The following is a 17,612-nucleotide window of genomic DNA, read 5'->3' on the forward strand; positions in this document are numbered from 1 at the left end:
CGAAAGACAGAGCCGGCGTGAAGGGCATCCGCTCCCTTCGGCTTCTTCTTCTTCTCCCCCGAAGCACATAAGGCAACCGTTGCAGGGCAGGAGGAACAGCGCCGCCCGGAAGCTACCAGGCGTCTCGCAACGCCGGCGTATACGCTTTCGTGATGAGCGCCGCCAGTGTCTTGCAGGTTTCATCTCGATTGCGTAACGTCGTTATCCAGGTGCGCGATTTGTGCGTCTTGACTTTCTGAGAACGATATGCCGATCCCAAGCCACCACATCCTGATATTCACATGCATTGCCGTGCATACAACAGCGGCACAGAGGCAGTTTTCCCTCTAGGTAATATTGTAAGAAACATTTATGTATATAGGCTACCGAAAAGGTCAGTGGTGATTAAACAGTAAATGCTAGAGAAATGCGTTAGCATGAAATCGCACTTCATTGAGGTCGTGGATATACGATTTAAGCCTTGTTCACCACATTGCAAAGTGAATTGTTCAGGAGCTCACTCGACGCACGTCCTGTCTCTTCGAGGAGCGAAGTGTAACTGACTCCTTTTCGGAGCAGACCAGCGTGACGTGACCGGCTTCCCACACTTCACACACATGTACTTTTCTACACTTTGACACTCCTCATGCTAACCCATTAATACCTTAACCGTGACAGATGGTGCCACCATTCTGTAGGTTGCAATGGAATAGATAAGCTTACGTGTGGCGTCGCCGCAGGCGACGCCCACTTTCGATTTAATGTGTTGTATGAATCGGCAACTAATGCCCCCAGACGTAGTATTAAGTCAAACGTTATGCAAAATGATACATCTGTGCGCAATTTAAGCAGATATGAGGCAGCGGTCGAGTTGGAATCTCATGTATGTACATACACTATGGTGCTCCTATTTACGCAACATTCGCCGCAAGCTTTGTACGTGAGCAGGCCCAGCAGGCCCATAAAGGAATATTGAACAGAAATTGCAGCAACGAAAGGTGGCTCGACATTTCTTCCTGACCTGTACAGTGTTGTCCTTGCAGTGTGGCATAAAACTTCGGCAAAACTTACAAAACTATCACATGGGAGTTATTACTTCTATGGCTCTTTCCGTAGCCCACGCGTCTACAGCGATTGTTAATTGACCTGTGGTGGGTGAATTTCTGCGTGTGTGGGTCCTGCAGGTTTTCCGTGTGTCTTAACCTCCAGCGCTGCTAAACGCGGTGCCCAATTATACTACTTATAGTAATTATACGACAGATTTCTACTAGTTATATAGCCGACGGTAAGTATGCAGCAATCCATACTATTTATATAACAACGTAAGTATGCAGATATCTGGCGAGCTACTACGACGGGCTGACACTCGCTTTCAAGATACATCATCACTTTTGTCACTGTTCAGAGCAACGGTACCGGTGTGCAAACTATGGTCACAATCAAAGCCACCTTGGACATTTCCGTCACAGAACGAATTACTCTTGATATAGGCGGCATGCACAAGAAAGCTGACTTGGCGCATCTTGTAGCTGTACAGCTTGTACTTTGGCACTTGTTTACAAGCCACAGTGGGAAAATGAAAATGTATACAGACAGCTCCTGTGTGGAAGGATATTCAGCGCTGCATATAGTTCGTCCCACAACTTCCTCGATAGCGAATGCACGAACTGTTACTTCTACATTCGACGACATCGAAAATCCATGCCATTTTGAAGGGTTATTTGTATGGACAGCCAATCGGCGCTTGAAATCGTCATGAATGCACGGGCAGCCTATGAAAACGGAGGAATCGCTCACGGCATTGCAGCAGTGGAAGATGTACCAGCGCAGGCCTCAGTATAGTATTTCAGTGCGTGCCCAGTCACGTCGGATTACACGTCAATGAGAACACAAGCCGACGGACTCGCCAAAAAGTGACTGAACGAAAGAAGTCATTGTTTGATTCCGCTAAGGTTGGTATCCACAATACTATAAGACAAGTGTCTTTCCGCTGTTCTATCGACGGCGAAACAACTCTTGTATGAAGTTGATCCACATGAGCAGTTCAACGTAGCAGCAGAGCTTCCTCGATTCATAGAGACATTGCTTCACAGGCTTTGACTGGAAATGACATTACTAGTAGTTTTCTGCACAAGCGATGACGCTCCATTGAAGAGTTGGTTAGTTGACTGATCAGAAGTGATGGGGCGTAATCGAAAACAGAGTATAGGCCATCAATCGCGCGGTAGTGAAAAAGTGAACTAAATATATTTTATATATAAAAAAGAAGATAATAAAAGGATGCTACTAGTAGATATTAGTAAACAATCATAAATAAGGGATAAATAAGGCACCTGAGCAATTCTCGGCCTCGACCTCGGAAGCGCGTTCGATAGAATCGCGCACTCGGCGATCTTGCACCAGATATCGCGGCAAAGCCTAGATGTACGCACGCACGTACAACAACGTAAAAGAGTTCTTGATAGACAGGCGAGCTGTTTTCGTGGCACGGTACCTCCAGCTAGAAGATCAAACGCAGGGGAGCACCGGCACCCCGCAGGGCTCCGTCATCTCGCCCACGCTCTTCAACCTGGTCATGATGGGGCTAGCAGAAAATCTACAAGAACTCAAAGACGTCCGGCACACCATATACGCCGACGACATAACCCTCTGGGTGCACGCTGGCAGCGACGGTCACATCCAAACGGCACTGCAACTAGCAATTGATAAAATAGAGGAACAGCTTGTCAGTACGGGGTTACGATGTTCGCCGAAAAAGTCGGAACTGCTACGCTGCCGCCCCACGCGGAGCGGCAGACCACCCGGGTGTGGTCGGAATGCGGCGACGCCCAGGCGAGGATACGAAGAGATCAAACTACGCACAAGTAACGGAGCAACCGTCCTGATAGTGCAGAGAATTTGGTCCTCGGCATGTTAATCGAGGCCAACAACGTCAACGGCGAAAGGATTACTAAATTAAAGCACAAGACGGCTAAGGCCATGAGAATTCTCAAGAGGGTCACGAGCAGAAGAAAGGGAATGAGGGAGGCGAGTCTCACACGACTCATACACTCTTTCTTCATGTGCCATATTGCGTACGTCGCGGCATTCCACAACTGGTACAAGGGAGAAGCAGCCACGATCAACGTTCTCTTCCGCAGGGTGTGCAAGATCGCACTGGGTCTACCCGAGTCCACCAGCACGCACCGCTTGCTCCAGCTCGGACTTCACAACACGCTTAGCGAAATCGCCGAGGCGCAGCGCACGTCACAACTAGAAAGATTAGCGGCACGAGAGCGGGACGCCAGATCATGGAAAGTGTCGGCAGCATCCGTTACCACGCACAACAAGGCCAGAAAGTCACCGTTCCGGACGCGATCAGACAAACGCTAAGAGTCGACCCGATTCCACGGAACGTCCACCCGGAACACAACTTAGGAAGAAGAGTTGCCAGGGCCAGAGCTCTCCTAAACACCCACGGAGACGAAACGGGGCACGGTTCGTTGACTCCGCGGAATACGCAGAACGCTCGCGATTCCCGGTTGCGGTCGTCGATTCGAGTAGCAAAACGCGGACAACGGCAAGTGTAGCGTGCGCGTGCGCAGAAGAAGCGGATGAAGCGGTGGTGGCACTCGCCCTCACGGATCCGACGTGCACCACGGTTCTCTGCGACTCGCGACAAGCGGTCAGAAACTTCGCCAAACGATGGATCTCATGGAAAGCGGCCCGAGTCCTGAGCAATCGACAAGTCCAGCGGGAGGTAGATTTTCAAACCAGAATCCAGTGGTTCCCGGCGCACATGGGAGAAGCATAGGATTCATATCGCAGCCGAAGCGAGACGGCACACGCCAAGGCGCACGAGCTCGCGAACCGCGCCGGTGACCGTCGTCCGTGGGAAAGCACCAAAGACTGCTTGACCAGATACAACTAAATTGCCAAGGCCCTCTGCCTGGCCCGCCGAACCTTCCCTCCGCCCAGCGGCAAGCTGGACAGGGCACAGGCGGTGGCCCTCAGACAACTGCAGACGCTCACGTACCCTAACCCGGAAGGCATTATAGAGGGAAGGGGTGGGGGGGTTAATATGCAATCGGAGGATACAAGGAGTTTACAAAAGTTACAGAGTAGCAAGTAAGTCAATCAGCATTTACGATAGAAATGAAGCATTTACAAAACAATATATTGGACTACTAGGTATACCTCGCAATAAAAGGAGATATTACTACCTAAAACACCAATTTCACGCACAATATTGAGACCAAGATCGATGAATATGAACTTGATAGAAATACATCGGCAATCCTGTCTTCATATACAATAAGTTGAGTAACATTAGCTGTTCGCCCCGGTAAATCATTCCACTCACGCACAGACAAAACAAGTGATGAGTTCTGATATTTTAATGCTCTTGCGAAAATCGGTTGTGCTTTCAGACGATGACCCACGGCGTGACAAGGTGCGATGCGCCGGAAGAGTATTCCTATTCGCAAAAACTGTGTTGCTGCAATGTCTAGAGAGAAAAAGAATGTCAAATGAGTTATCTTGTGTCGCGTATCAAGATTAGAAAGATTAATTATCGAATTGACACGCTTTGATAAAAAATGTAGATAAAATGAACTTGGCTGGCTTGTTCTGAAGATTCAAGCCGGCTTGTGAGGTCAGCTCTATTTAGATGCCTCATTATTGAAGCGATTTAGTGACCTTCCAGAAATCTTTTCTTTTGAATTCGAAACCAAGGACATTCTAGAAGGAAATGCTCCAATGTTTCAGGTTCACTGCAATAATAACGTTGAGAGGAAGGAGCCAAACCAGACCTGCATGGATAAAAATTTAGCAGTGGTATCCGGCAACGCCGCCTTGTAAATGAGTCTAAGCTTTCTTGTGGAGCACCGTGAGCTGTACCAAGGGAAGCCAAGGGAAGCCAAGGTGCTGAAAATCAACAATGTTTAAGACGGATGATTTGGCGATTTCTTCATGAACAGCAAATTTTATAAATAAACCTTGTAGCAATCTTACTCGTAACCGGACATTTAAGCTGGGGGTGCCGCCGCAAGTGCGACGGCTGACTCATTTAAAGTTAAGCCGGTGTGGGTACCCATACCAAACGGGCGATGCAAAAGTGTTTGAGAATTGAATTCTGGGAGAACGCTATATGAATTTGGCAATGGTAGAGCGGAACAAACGGATAGGGAGCCAGTCATGATAACAGCTGAAGAAGTAGAAGTAGGGAGTGTTCGTCGTGTTAGGATCATCGCCAATAACTCTGCCTGGAATATTGGTTTGAAGTCCGGCAGTCTGTGTGAAAAAGGCCTATTTAATGATGTAGAAGAAATGTCCACGCCTACCTTCGCTGACTGAAGCATGTATGGTAATCGCTGTATTTATTTGCATGCATTCAAGGTGGTCTTCCAACAGGCCCTTTAAGTAACCAATAGGCATGCAGGAATTCAGAATTCTCAGGAAAGATACTATATTCAATGCTTACAGTGCTGCTATGACCACGCAATCGAAAAGGTTGCCACGTTTTTCTTGAGTCCTACAGTCGTCAGGAGTGCCGAATACGCACCGTAGAAAGAACATTAATGAATAAAACTAGGAAGATTTGACAAGTGCGCCTTTACAATGGATAAGTTGCACTCTGGTAAGCAAGTCACCTACAGCGAAAAACGAACACAAATGACTTTTTAGTTATGTGGCTAGATCAGCGTTTGTGGTAATTTATGATGTATCTGTGGTGTTGTACAGTTACGCATAAAGCAAACGCATGTGTGCACTTTACTGTGGACTGAATTTGAAGACTGCCCTGTGTTCGAGCCTGCCATCCATATTTGTACGTGGATGACTTTTGCACCAATGGATAAGGGATGCAGTGTGTACGTAGCATTTGGATACAGCGGCGCAGACAAATTTTAGATGTCGAATAGCACTCCGCTGCGTTAGGTTATTTCTGCTATGATTTTTTCACTGAAATATTGTTCATTTAATAATTCAGAACGAAGCCGAATATGCAACTAGGAGACATTAAAACGTTATATACATGCTTCCATGGTATGGTATGGTATGGTATGGTGAAACGTTAAGGAAGTCCTGCAGATCGTGAGTCTTCACGAAGCTGGCCGCTCCTACGTGGGTACCGGAAGGCCGAGCCTTTCGGCCGCATCGTGGGCCTGCTGGACAGCCCTGCTACCACGGTGCCCTGAAATAACTATCGCAATGGGGTAAGGGAATTGGGGACATGCTAGGGCTGATGTGAAGGTAAATGTTGAAGTGCGTGGGTCATTTAGGCGCTAAATGAAAATTGCTAAACCGCTCGGTTCGGCCCGTTTGGAGGCCTTATTACTATGATACGCTAACAAAGTTTCCCTGCAGCCCTGGCAGAACCTGAAGCAACTTGGCTTCTTGCAGAGTTCGAGGTAGGTGGCCCTCACTAGGAAGCGGCAGCTGCTGGAGATGTTGGCATGGAGGAAACGCTATTTGATGCGTAGACTGTCATAAACTCTACAACACAAGCTGAAGTGCGCGCATAACAATGTAACAGTGCTCAACTAACGTTCGCTTTCTCTGCAATGCTCGCCATCCGCTGGCCGATCAACCTCGGCCCCGGCAGGGCGCACGCATCAGGCACGCGCGCTTGCTGCACTCACCCGAAGCAGACTCCTTGCTCATCCTGGGCGATGGCTTATGAAGCATAGAGTGCACTTGCTTCATGAAGCGCAGGAAGTCATGTAACCTTTGTGTCACTGTCATAATTGCGTCATCGTCGCATGGCGGTACCTGCAGCTCCAACCCCTATAACAATCGGCGAAACCTCGGCTATCCCGTCAAACCAAATGTGATAAAATTTGATATTTGGAGCAAATGGGGGCCATGTTAGGAGTAATGTGTTCCTAAAGATTATGTACTTAGAAAATAATTAATGAATACTCGTTTTCTTCTCTAGTTTTTTTTTTAATTCGAAAGTTGCCCTTAGGCATAATACAAAGGATGGTAAAAGTACACGAACAGATTCGAATCGTGCAAAAAAATCTAGAAGTGAACGATGATGTGGTCCATGAATCCAACGTTCAAGATCGGGTGAGCGGCCAGGCCGAAGGCCTGTTGCCCGGAGGTGGCAGAGAGGGTTTAGATGAACTCCTTTTTCTCTTGTTCTTGTTTTCATTTGTTCTACAAGATGTGTAATTGCCGGTGTTCTCGGTGAACTAAACACGGCACTTCGTTTACATTTTGTTGAAATAAATGACTCGCCGTCCCGGCCCTGCGAAAGTGGATGTCAGTGAAGCTGTTGAAAACCACCACCACAACCGCTGAAGGGGTATGCAATGCTTTATTGCTTTAGAGTAATGGTGGTAATGGTAATTTAGAGTAATGGTAGTAATTGGAGTAATGGTAATGTTGACAGCACGCCGTCACAAGTGATATTGCCGTTTCTTTTACCCTTTGCTGCTCCTCGTATTCACACTGGCACTCGGGAGTCCTAACTATGCGCTGCCTACCCATAGCGGTGCTGCAACAATAAAATCATTTGCTAGGCTGGTTCTTTAGTATACGAAAGTCTAGTGACGTCACTCCCCACCTCACAAGTTGCCGTTGCCGCGGCAGCTTGCACAACAGTAATCTTTACCGGGATACGCGCTACACGTTCTTCGTATTATCAGGAGCGCCTTATCATCAATTATGCGGTTCCGATGCTTGTTTTGTGCTTGTTCTTTATTGAAACGGATGCTGTTCTGTAGTATGTGTAACCCGTCGTGGTTGCTCAGTGGCTATGGTGTTGGGCTGCTAAGCACAAGGTCGCGGAATCGAATCCCGGCCACGGCGGCCGCATTTCGATGGGGGCGAAATGTGAAGACACCCGTCTACTTAGATTTAGGTGCACGTTAAAGAATCCCAGGTGGTCGAAATTTCCGGAGTCCTCACTACGGCGTGCCTCATAATCAGAAAGTGGTTTTAGCACGTAAAACCCCACAAATATTTTTTTTGTACATGTGTAATTGCAAAGAATGTATCCACTTTTCTCTTCACTTTGCTGAGGGCTTGAAGCCTGCGCCACTTCCGCCGCGGGTCGGCCCGGTATTGCACTACCTCCGCAATCGGCTCACATTTGTGCCTACCGACATGGGCACGAAAAATGCCGACCAACGAGAGGCTAAGAGCTTCGGTGTAGCCTGTTGTGGGCGATGCACAATAAAATTTTAATATGCGCGCAGGTTAATTACAGCTTGTACAAGCGTTCGAGAATTTAACAAGGGTACGTTGAAAGCAGCGTAGGAAGTTTGTTCAATGTCCTGAAGGAACTCAACGTTCCATGTAGTTGACATTTTGATGGTATATAATGGGCATGCGTGTCTTGTTGCGAAGTTCCTTTGCTTCGATATAGTTGTGCTACACCGAAAAGCGTTCATGAGGCACCTCGTTTAAATTTGGTACAAATAAGGGGCAGTTTACGTGTGCGGGATAGGCGAAGTTCAAAGTGTTTGGGTAAATTACGGCACTTTCAGTAAATTAAGTATTCGAGCACTCCGTAGCCTTATAAATGTGTGTTACGAACGGAGCAGAATCTATAGCCCGCTGTCCAGGGAGAACTGTATTTGCCACCGTGGTTAAAACATTGTAAAAATTTGGTAGGGGGGGAGGGTCATTACGTCCGATGTGCGTAGCAAGGTATATAGTGTGTGTAGATGAATTACAGCTTTTCTAACTAATTCTTGCTTGAACTTAACTAATTCTTGCTTGAGTGCTTGAAAGCGTATATGGGGGCAATGTTTCAAACAGGCGAGTCATGTATGAAGACAACGTTTTGAAGTTGTGTGGTTTCTTTCGAAACAAATTGGGGCTTCGCTAAAAGTTGAGCTGATTTGCAAGGTCACATAAGCCTGCTGTCATTCTTTTTATTTGTATTTTTGGCAGACTGATGCAAATGGAGACTCGTCTGAATGATCCTGGCGCAGGAGGATTACGGTTGTTGCGCAGACGACTCAGTTTCTCAATTAACCCATCGGAGGAGATCACTTATGCACAACAGTTACCAGCAGTTGAGTAAGCATGTCTTGCCTTAGCCAGCTTTCGAATTCGCTGTCTCTATTTAGACAAAAAAAATGGCTGTGGCTTAGGTAAGGTTAAGCCCAGGATGCGAAGCATACTAGCCTTTATTTTAGTTGTTGAACCACTGTTTAGCCTGGTGAACTGCTGTTGCTTGGCTATATTTGGTTCGGCTAGACGAAGAAACAACTCATGCATTACTTCTTCGCCTTCAAGAGTGGAACGCGACAGCGTTCCCGTCGACCCGCCAAGGGGTGTAAGACAATGGGCTACAGGGCAGCGACTACGCGCCCCGCATTGGACGCGGTGAGCGTCGAGCAAAGCAGCGTTCGGCGCGGCAACGAAATGTGCGCCTGAGCAAGAGACGCACGCCTTAGAAACAGCGCGTTCCTAAGGCAACACCGCATTCACTAGAGGCGCTTTTGTACCGCTTTGAAGCGTTGTACTCGTGGCTCAGTGGTAGCGTCTCCGTCCCACACTCCGGAGACCCTGGTTCGATTCCCACCCAGCCCGTCTTGCAAGAGTTGAGCCAAAGCCACTTCTCCTCTGTCGTGACGTCACGGTGTCACGTGATTTCATGGTCACCGCCGCGCCTGAGGAGCTGGGTTGAGCCCTCGTAATATGCTTCGCATAAAAACAATTTGCTATCTGGCCAGTCTCACCACCTTCGGATTCCTTTAAAACGAGGTGCCAGGTTGTAGTGCTGCCCTTAGTGGGTACTCCTCCTCCCTACCTCCTCCTCCTACCTACCTCCTCCTCCTCCTCCTCCTCCTCCTCCCCTACCTCCTCCTCCCTAACGTCGCCGTAGTCGCACTTCAGCCCGCTAAGCTTGTGCTACTCTCTCTCCTTAGTCGGTGTGAGCCGCAGCCAATGAGGTCACTATCATCATTGCCATAAGTGGAGAAGAAGAACAAAGCTCTGTGGTGGCGAACGTTGTGCTTTGCCGCGCTGAAAGGTACGTTGGCCGAATGATGGCACGACTGTTAGCTGTCACCCGTATATATGTCTTTCTGCTTTCCAGCCAGGAGTAACTCGTAAGTACATAAACCCAGTGTGCCCTTCATTAGACTGACTACTTCTTTGCAACGCCACTTATTTCCACCGCAGATGCCATTACGGTAGCCATACAGTACAGCTGTGAGGCTGACATACAGTACAGCTGGAGGCCGGGCAGGGACCGTTCTTTACAGTACCACTGAGTGGAGAACTAAGGTGTGGATAGTTAATAACGATGCTGCGTTCCGTGTTAATAGTAGGCTTATTCTATAGTAACGATGCTGAGTACCGTGTAAGATTCTTCGAGTGCCCCACTGTATAGGTCGCGTGCAAGCAGCGGGAGTTTCCGTGTTCAGCGGTGAAACCAGTGTTCAAATAAGTACATCGCGCCTGACACGTGCGCACGCCGGAGAGAAAAGCACTTGGTTGTGAACTCATACATGTAAGTCGATGATTTGCGGACGCCAGTCGGATAACTGTAAATGTGCAGTAAAGGCAAGCACAACGTCAATCAAAAGCGGTATGAGCACCCCAAGCCGTGGCGTAGCAAGAGCTTTCTTTATGGGGGGGGGGGGGGGGGGGGGGGAGAAGGAAGGAGGGCAAGTGTGCGGTTGCCACCTCCTGGTTACGCCACTAGCCCCAATATGTCCAAATCGTCGTTAACATTCCATCATCGATTGTTTCCGCCCTCCGCCGTCTCATACCGTTGCCCTAGCTGGTAAACTGATTCCAACGGGCGCTTTGCAGTTGAGTGACGTAAGCGTAATAGCTACTCGTACCGTTCCCTGGCCTGCTTTACTAAGAGCGAGCCTCGGCGCATCGCAGAGTCGTGCACTTTACAAGTACCCCTCCTTCTGACGCTGCATCACGTTCGCTTCTCTTACTCTGAGGGGGGCGTCGCTCGTCGATTGCAGGCATGTCGCATATTATGCGAAGCATACTAGCCGCACAACCACGCTCTCCCTTGCTGCGCCGCGCACGGCCGCGTAGCTACCATATGACTTGAACGAAAAAACCAGTCAAAAACACAAAGGACAAGAGAAGAAGTTCACGACACAACGACTGTGTCGTGAACTTCTTCTCTTGTCCTTTGTGTTTTTGACTGGTTTTTACGTTCAAGTATGTAACAACTGGCCCAGATTTCAACCCTTCTACCATATGACGTCATAACAGCTGCAAAGCGGACGCTTAAGCTTCACCTTCAAGAGTGGAACGCGACAGCGTTCCCGTCGACCCGCCAAGGGGTGGAAGACGATGGGCTACGGCGCAGCGACTACGCGCCCCGCATCGGACGCGGTGAGCGTCGAGCAACGCAGCGTTCGGCGCGACAACGAAATGTGCGCCTGAGCAAGCGACGCACGCCTGAGCCGACGCCGGACACCGGCTTTTCTGCGACACGAGCTCCTTAACGCTGTCGCGTTAAAATAAAGGCTAGTATGCTTCGCATCCTGGGCTTAACCTTAGCTAAGCCACAGCCATTTTTTTAGTCCTGAGCCAACGCTGTCAAAAATGCGCGTCGGCCAGTACCTCTTTTCGAGTTCTGGCGTGCTGAAGGCCGCCCTGGCCTACTACCGTGACGCCACGTAAGCGCTCCCTATACCCGAGTCACTTAATCCGTTTCTCGATCATCGCTCAGGTTATCGGGTTAGTCTACACGCCGACATTTTTGAGCGCGCGAAAGAGAGCGTCGAGGCGGCTGTCCTCCACCCACTGGGTGTCACCGACTCATCCCAAGCAAATAAGATTCACTTTATTATAGCGTTCCTGTGCTACAGTAATAAGAATGAGCTGTACATCCTTCCGCAAAATTAAGACTCCCGCTTATCGTTTACAGCACCGTTTCCTTCCCAACTTGTGAAGATATCACAGGCATTCATAGTGCAGCAAAATATTCGTCAAAGCTACTATACGTCTCTGTGCGACAGATAAAAAAATGGCTGTGGCTTAGCTAAGGTTAAGCACAGGATGCGAAGCATACTAGCCTGCCTTTATTTTAGTTGTTGAACCACTGTTTAGCCTGGTGAACTGCTGTTGCTTGGCTATATTTGGTTCGGCTAGACGAAGAAACAACTCATGCGTTACTCTGCTTCGCCTTCAAAGAGTGGAACGCGATAGCGTTCCCGTCGACCCGCCGAGGGGTGTAAGACAATGGGCTACGGCGCAGCGACTACGCGCCCCGCATTGGACGCGGTGAGCGTCGAGCAACGCAGCGTTCGGCGCGGCAACGAAATGTGCGCCTGAGCAAGCGACGCACGCCTGAGCCTTAGAAACAGCTCGTTTCTAAGGCAACACTGCATTCACTAGAGGCGCTTTTGTACCGCTTTGAAGCATCGTACTCGTGGCTCAGTGGTAGCGTCTCCGTCTCACACTCCGGAGACCCTGGTTCGATTCCCACCTAGCCCATCTTGCAAGAGTTGAGCCAAAGACACCTAGAAAATCAGTCTCTGTAGCACGCCGCAACCTTCGCTTCTCATTCCAACGAGCAGCTCTGTCTCCAGGAGGCATCTCACCTCGTGAGTGTCTAGCATAGGCAAGCGCAGCGACGGCGCGAGTTGGAGCCCCGTTTCTCCTCTGTCGTGACGTCACGGTGTCAAGTGGTATTGAAGGCGACACCGCCGCGCCTGAGGAGCTGGGTTGAGCTCTCGTAATATGCTTCGCATAAAAAGAAAAAGCGATATGTACAGCGCAGAGCACTTGCCAATTGAGAAGTGCAGAGGCGGAACGCCTTAAAATTGAGAAAGGGTGTATCGGGCTACTTGTGTTTGATCTGAAAACGTCAATAATAATCTCGTAGCAAGGCGTATTAATCTAGGTTGGCAATTAATGCCTAATCTATGTTGGCAATTACTGCCAATTAACACGCCGTTCTTAGAATAATCTTTTCTGTTCTAAGCTTTCTCGTCTTGTTTGTAATTGCAGAAACAGGCTCGAGCCCCACTTGTACGCACTGAATTACATGTAAATAATTACTTGTAATCAGTTACGTTCCCTGGAAATTTTGTAATTTAACGATTACGTTGTTTATTCGGTAACGCTCACTCTAATGCAACTACTTTTTTCAGTAACCATTTACATGTAACTAGCTGCAGCTTTTGACGAAAGAAGCTATAAGAGCGGACGCAGCATTGAGCACTGAAATTTGGCGGGAACTACCGAGTTCAAAAGGGATTAAAAATGTGTGCATGGCTAACCTCCTTCCCATCATCGGCGTCTTGCAGCTATGCCTGGATTAGCACACTACTCTTGGAAGTCCGACCACTGAGCCTTTCCCTTATGCTAAATTTATCTCTCTCTCTCTCTTCTGGAAGTGCTCTAAGGCTGCCTTCATCTCTCTGATATGCACGGGAATTTTCGGCCATGAAACGAATATGTTTCCATCTGTTTGAAATATGAGTGACTCATGTAGACCTATTTTTGTGATTGATGAGATGCAGCTTTGTATTGAATGACATTAAAGATCTGGCCACCTCTTCAAGGAAAGTGGGAGTTTGCTGGAGTCCGTTACAATTAGCCGAATTAGCCGTTCAAGTCTAAATGGCTAATGAGTAAAATCTGCCGGGTGGAGATCCACCAGATATTGGCGAACAAATTGAAATGGAGCTTCTATGGCTCGATAGCGATGGCCACTTCGGACACTGATACCACGCAGTCGCTTATATGGATGGTCTTTCATTTTTATGCGAAGCATAATACGAGAGCTCAACCCAGCTCCTCAGGCGCGGCGGTGTCGCCTTCAATGACCTTTGACCCCATGCCATACCACGTGACACCGTGACGTCACGAAACAAGAGAAACGGGGCTCCAACTCGCGCCGTTGCTCGCGGCGTCGCGGCGGTATATAAGCAGCTGCGCTTGTTTCTAGGTGGCTTTGGCTCAACTCTTGCAATATGGGCTGGGTGGGAATTGAACCAGGGTCTCCGGAGTGTGAGACGGAGACGCTACCACTGAGCCACAAGTACTTTTTTTTTCTTTATTTCACTGAGCCACAAGTACGATGCCTCAAAGCGGTGCAAAAGCGCCTCTAGTGAATGCGGTGTTGCCTTAGAAACGAGCTGTTTCTAGGCGTGCGTCGCTTGCTCAGGCGCACATTTCGTTGCCGCGCCGAACGCTGCGTTGCTCGACGCTCACCGCGTCCAATGCGGGGCGCGTAGTCGCTGCGCCGTAGCCCATTGTCCTACACCCCTTGGCGGGTCGACGGGAACGCTGTCGCGTTCCACTCTTTGAAGGCGAAGCAGAGTAACGCATGAGTTGTTTCTTCGTCTAGCCAAACCAAATATAGCCAAGCAACAGCAGTTCACCAGGCTAAGCAGTGGTTCAACAACTAAAATAAAGGCTAGTATGCTTCGCATCCTGGGCTTAACCTTAGCTAAGCCACAGCCATTTTTTTTTTACTGACCCTATCGGGAGCGCCTTCCACTAGGCCCAGCAATGATGAAGCGCTGTGCTACGTAGAGGCATTGAGTACCAACCATCTTGTGAGCAAGGTGTTCGTATACGTTACAAGTTACCACGCAGTCCTTCCCTCCGACGCGCAGATCGAGCGAGTTTTCAGTGCAGCTGCCCAGATGTCTTCACAAGAAAACGAGGAAAGATTACCGAACGAAAACTTCAAAGCAATCCTTGATGAAGATAAACAACGCGAGAATGGCTACAGAGGACGCATTGAAAGAGTCAGGCCAACTGGTTCTATCTACTGTACCTTTGCAATGTTAATAAATGTAAGGACGAAAGCAACATAAACTAATCGCTTACTCTTTAGTAATTGCTCAACTATTCTCGTAAGGTAGTAATTATTAACCGTAATCAATTACGTTTTTTGAATGAAGTAATTGCAATAATAATCGGTTTCTTTTTTTTCTGTAACGTGTACAAGTCTGGTTGGAGCTGAAGTCGTAAGGCTCGTGCTTCGTAGCTATACCTGATTTGTATCGGCAAAATTTAAATGCAGCTCTGTAGCAAGTTTGTAGCCCTGTAGTAACGTTTGAGTCTGTATATAGCCCTTGGTATGCAGCAAGTTCGATTTGCATTGGCTGAAGCACTTTCGAGAAATAATCTGATGGAGAGAGTTGAGAATACAGGAAGTGATATTCAGGCTGTATAGTAGTAGCGTCTGAGTCTGTATATAGTGCAGCAAGTTCGATCTGCATTGGCTGAAGCACTTTCGAGAAATAATCTGATGGAGAGAGTTGAAAATACAGGAAGTGGTATCCAGGCTATATAGCTGGCGTTGGTTCCTCCATCGCGCTTGTGTATACTTGGAGTTAATCTTAAAATGGCGAACTGTGACTAATACCTCGGGGCCGACGTTGCTTACTCGTGTTTCCTTTTGGCTTTCCTGAATATGCCGCGTTTGCAGACCGTGTCCACGTTGCGCAGGGCAGCGCTACCATGAGTTCGCGGCCTTCAAAGTTGCCGGCGTCACGGAACTCGCCGATGCCGCCGGGCTCGGCGTCGTCAGAGTCGCCGACGTCACTTCATAACTCGCTGGTGCCACCGTGGAAAATGTCGCTGACGTCGCAGAATTCGGATGTGCCACCGGGTTCGGTGTCGTCACTGCTGCCGACGTCACGGAACTTGAAGGTGCGGCAGAACTCGCATGTGACTACGTCCTCGACGTCGACACCGTCGCCGATGACGAGCGCGGCACCGGCGCCGCCAACCTCGGTGCGGTCAACGCTGTACATGCCATGGGACACGCCCGCGTCCCAGGCTTCGGCGTCGTTACTCTTGGGGTCCTCTCGAAGGTCGCCGATGACGCCGAGGTCGCCCAAGCTGAGCAGCAGGCAGAGCAGCGTCCACTCGATGAGGGCGCCCGTGCACACCCACACCGAATCCGAGCGTTCGCTGGACGCCAGGGCCAAGCGTGAGCTTTGAATGCAAATAACCTATTCCGTAACGATTCCTTTCGATTCCATCCCTTTTGATACTCTGTCATTATTTGGCGCCACGCCCGTTACCGCCGGGATAAACTTTACACTCGGCGTGACAGATAATAAACGGGTCGAAGCGCAAGGTAATTAAAATGTAAACTCACATAAATTCAGATGAATGCATTAATTCGTTTCGTGAACATATATATACATTCGAAACGGCATAGCGATAGGTACAACGAAGCGCATTCCTTTTACCTTTGTAGCTGCGTCTTTCGGCCTATTAGATCAGTTGTTCGTGGCAATCGGTAAAAGAATCTTTTGAGTATTTTCTTGCCCAAAAATGAATTAGGGTGGCTTCGAGCTCGACAATCTCAAATGCCGGCGCTGCTGTCGGCTCCTTAAAATTAAAACCGCAACTGGCGTGTTCACAGAATCAAATGATTTCAATGCTTCGCAATCAGTCAACTTCTACGTTGTACCTTTTGCATTGAAACCAATATTTAAAAATTTTGTCAATTATTTCTTAAGTAAGGAAGTGAGTTCATAGTAAAAATACATTGCTTAAGAAGACAGTGAACTAATACTGAGTTTGTTGCATTCGCGTAGCGCACATTTGTTTTTGTTTTTAAGGCTTGCCACAGTTTACCTGTAACACTCTATGTCATCTGTTTATTTATTATACTTTCTTTAGTTCGAAAAAAAAAGAGTGTGGCAGAAAGAGTTATCCTGCCTTTTCAAAAAGGCGCATTTCTGGAAGACGTGAAATTGCCTGCATTAAAGAATTCGATGTGCCCAGGTGGCTAATTAAAACAATTACTAACTTTCTAATTATTCACTTTAGGATACGCTTTTCAGTTGCAAAACTGAAGCCGGGCATTACTGAAGTTATGCTTGTTTAGTAGAGCTGGTATGATTAGCACCATTTTCGATATCATTTGGCCCCCAGAATATGCGGCGAAATATATTCGCGTTCCAGTTAATAGTTTCTTAACAGAAATACAATACTTAGCATACTTTGGACACGTATATCTCACAAGTGGGGCTAGTCCTACTGTCCCAGGATTTGCGCTAAGTATACGTATGCCTTCACCATCGCTAGGCTTCACTTTTGCGATCGCAGCATGTACGTTAAATAGTGTAACTTGAAAAATCAATAAGCGAATCTTTTAAATTAGCCAACTGGACGTTACGACATATTCGTGCCACCAATTTCTGCTTCTCCAGGTAATCTACCTGAGTAGAGCGAATCGCTCTAGATGCTCCATTCGGTATTGAAAAGAATTTGTTCGAACTAAACGAAAAAAAAAGCATTTTAAAAGAGACTTCTCGTTTACCATTGTTACGAACTTGTACCGCTGCACCACGATTACGGCTTTGTGGTCCCGTAGCGCTCTTCACCCGTTTCGTGACAGAGCGTTGGTAGCGAAGACTCCGAGCCTGGCGTCGATGAGAATAACAAAAGGGACTTTATACATTATATACAGGTTATCATACAGGACATAAACGGATCGGCACTGGGGCCGAGAGCTCACACAAACGCGACTGTTCTCGCACGACGGCGTCCGGCGAAAACGCGTGACACATCTCACCCCAGTCGGGAGCGACCCTCTCTCCAGGTGGGGTCGGCGGATCCTGTTTTTCAGGCGGCTTGTCACTGCTTTTATAATCCCCGAGGCCCATTGTCACTCAACCGGCCCAATACAAAGTCAGCACACGACGGTCGTCCGAGGGGTCCAACCAGCGACCGCG

The 17,612-nt window shown here is 48.3% G+C and overlaps 1 protein-coding gene across 1 annotated transcript in view; it reads left to right on the plus strand.

Annotated features, from left to right (window-relative positions):
- The first annotated feature begins 9,930 nt into the window (after positions 1-9,930).
- Positions 9,931-17,612, plus strand: part of LOC135905121 (potassium/sodium hyperpolarization-activated cyclic nucleotide-gated channel 1-like) — a 111,637-nt gene continuing 103,955 nt past the window's right edge. Inside the window, exons 1-2 of the mRNA XM_070532325.1 lie at positions 9,931-9,949; positions 15,347-15,853. Of these exons, the coding sequence (XP_070388426.1) occupies positions 15,379-15,853 (475 nt within the window). The 5' untranslated portion in view covers positions 9,931-9,949; positions 15,347-15,378. The remainder of the gene's footprint in view (positions 9,950-15,346; positions 15,854-17,612) is intronic.

The sequence above is a fragment of the Dermacentor albipictus genome, chromosome 1 (genome assembly GCF_038994185.2).
Source record: "Dermacentor albipictus isolate Rhodes 1998 colony chromosome 1, USDA_Dalb.pri_finalv2, whole genome shotgun sequence".
Classification (NCBI taxonomy): Eukaryota; Metazoa; Arthropoda; class Arachnida; order Ixodida; family Ixodidae; genus Dermacentor; species Dermacentor albipictus.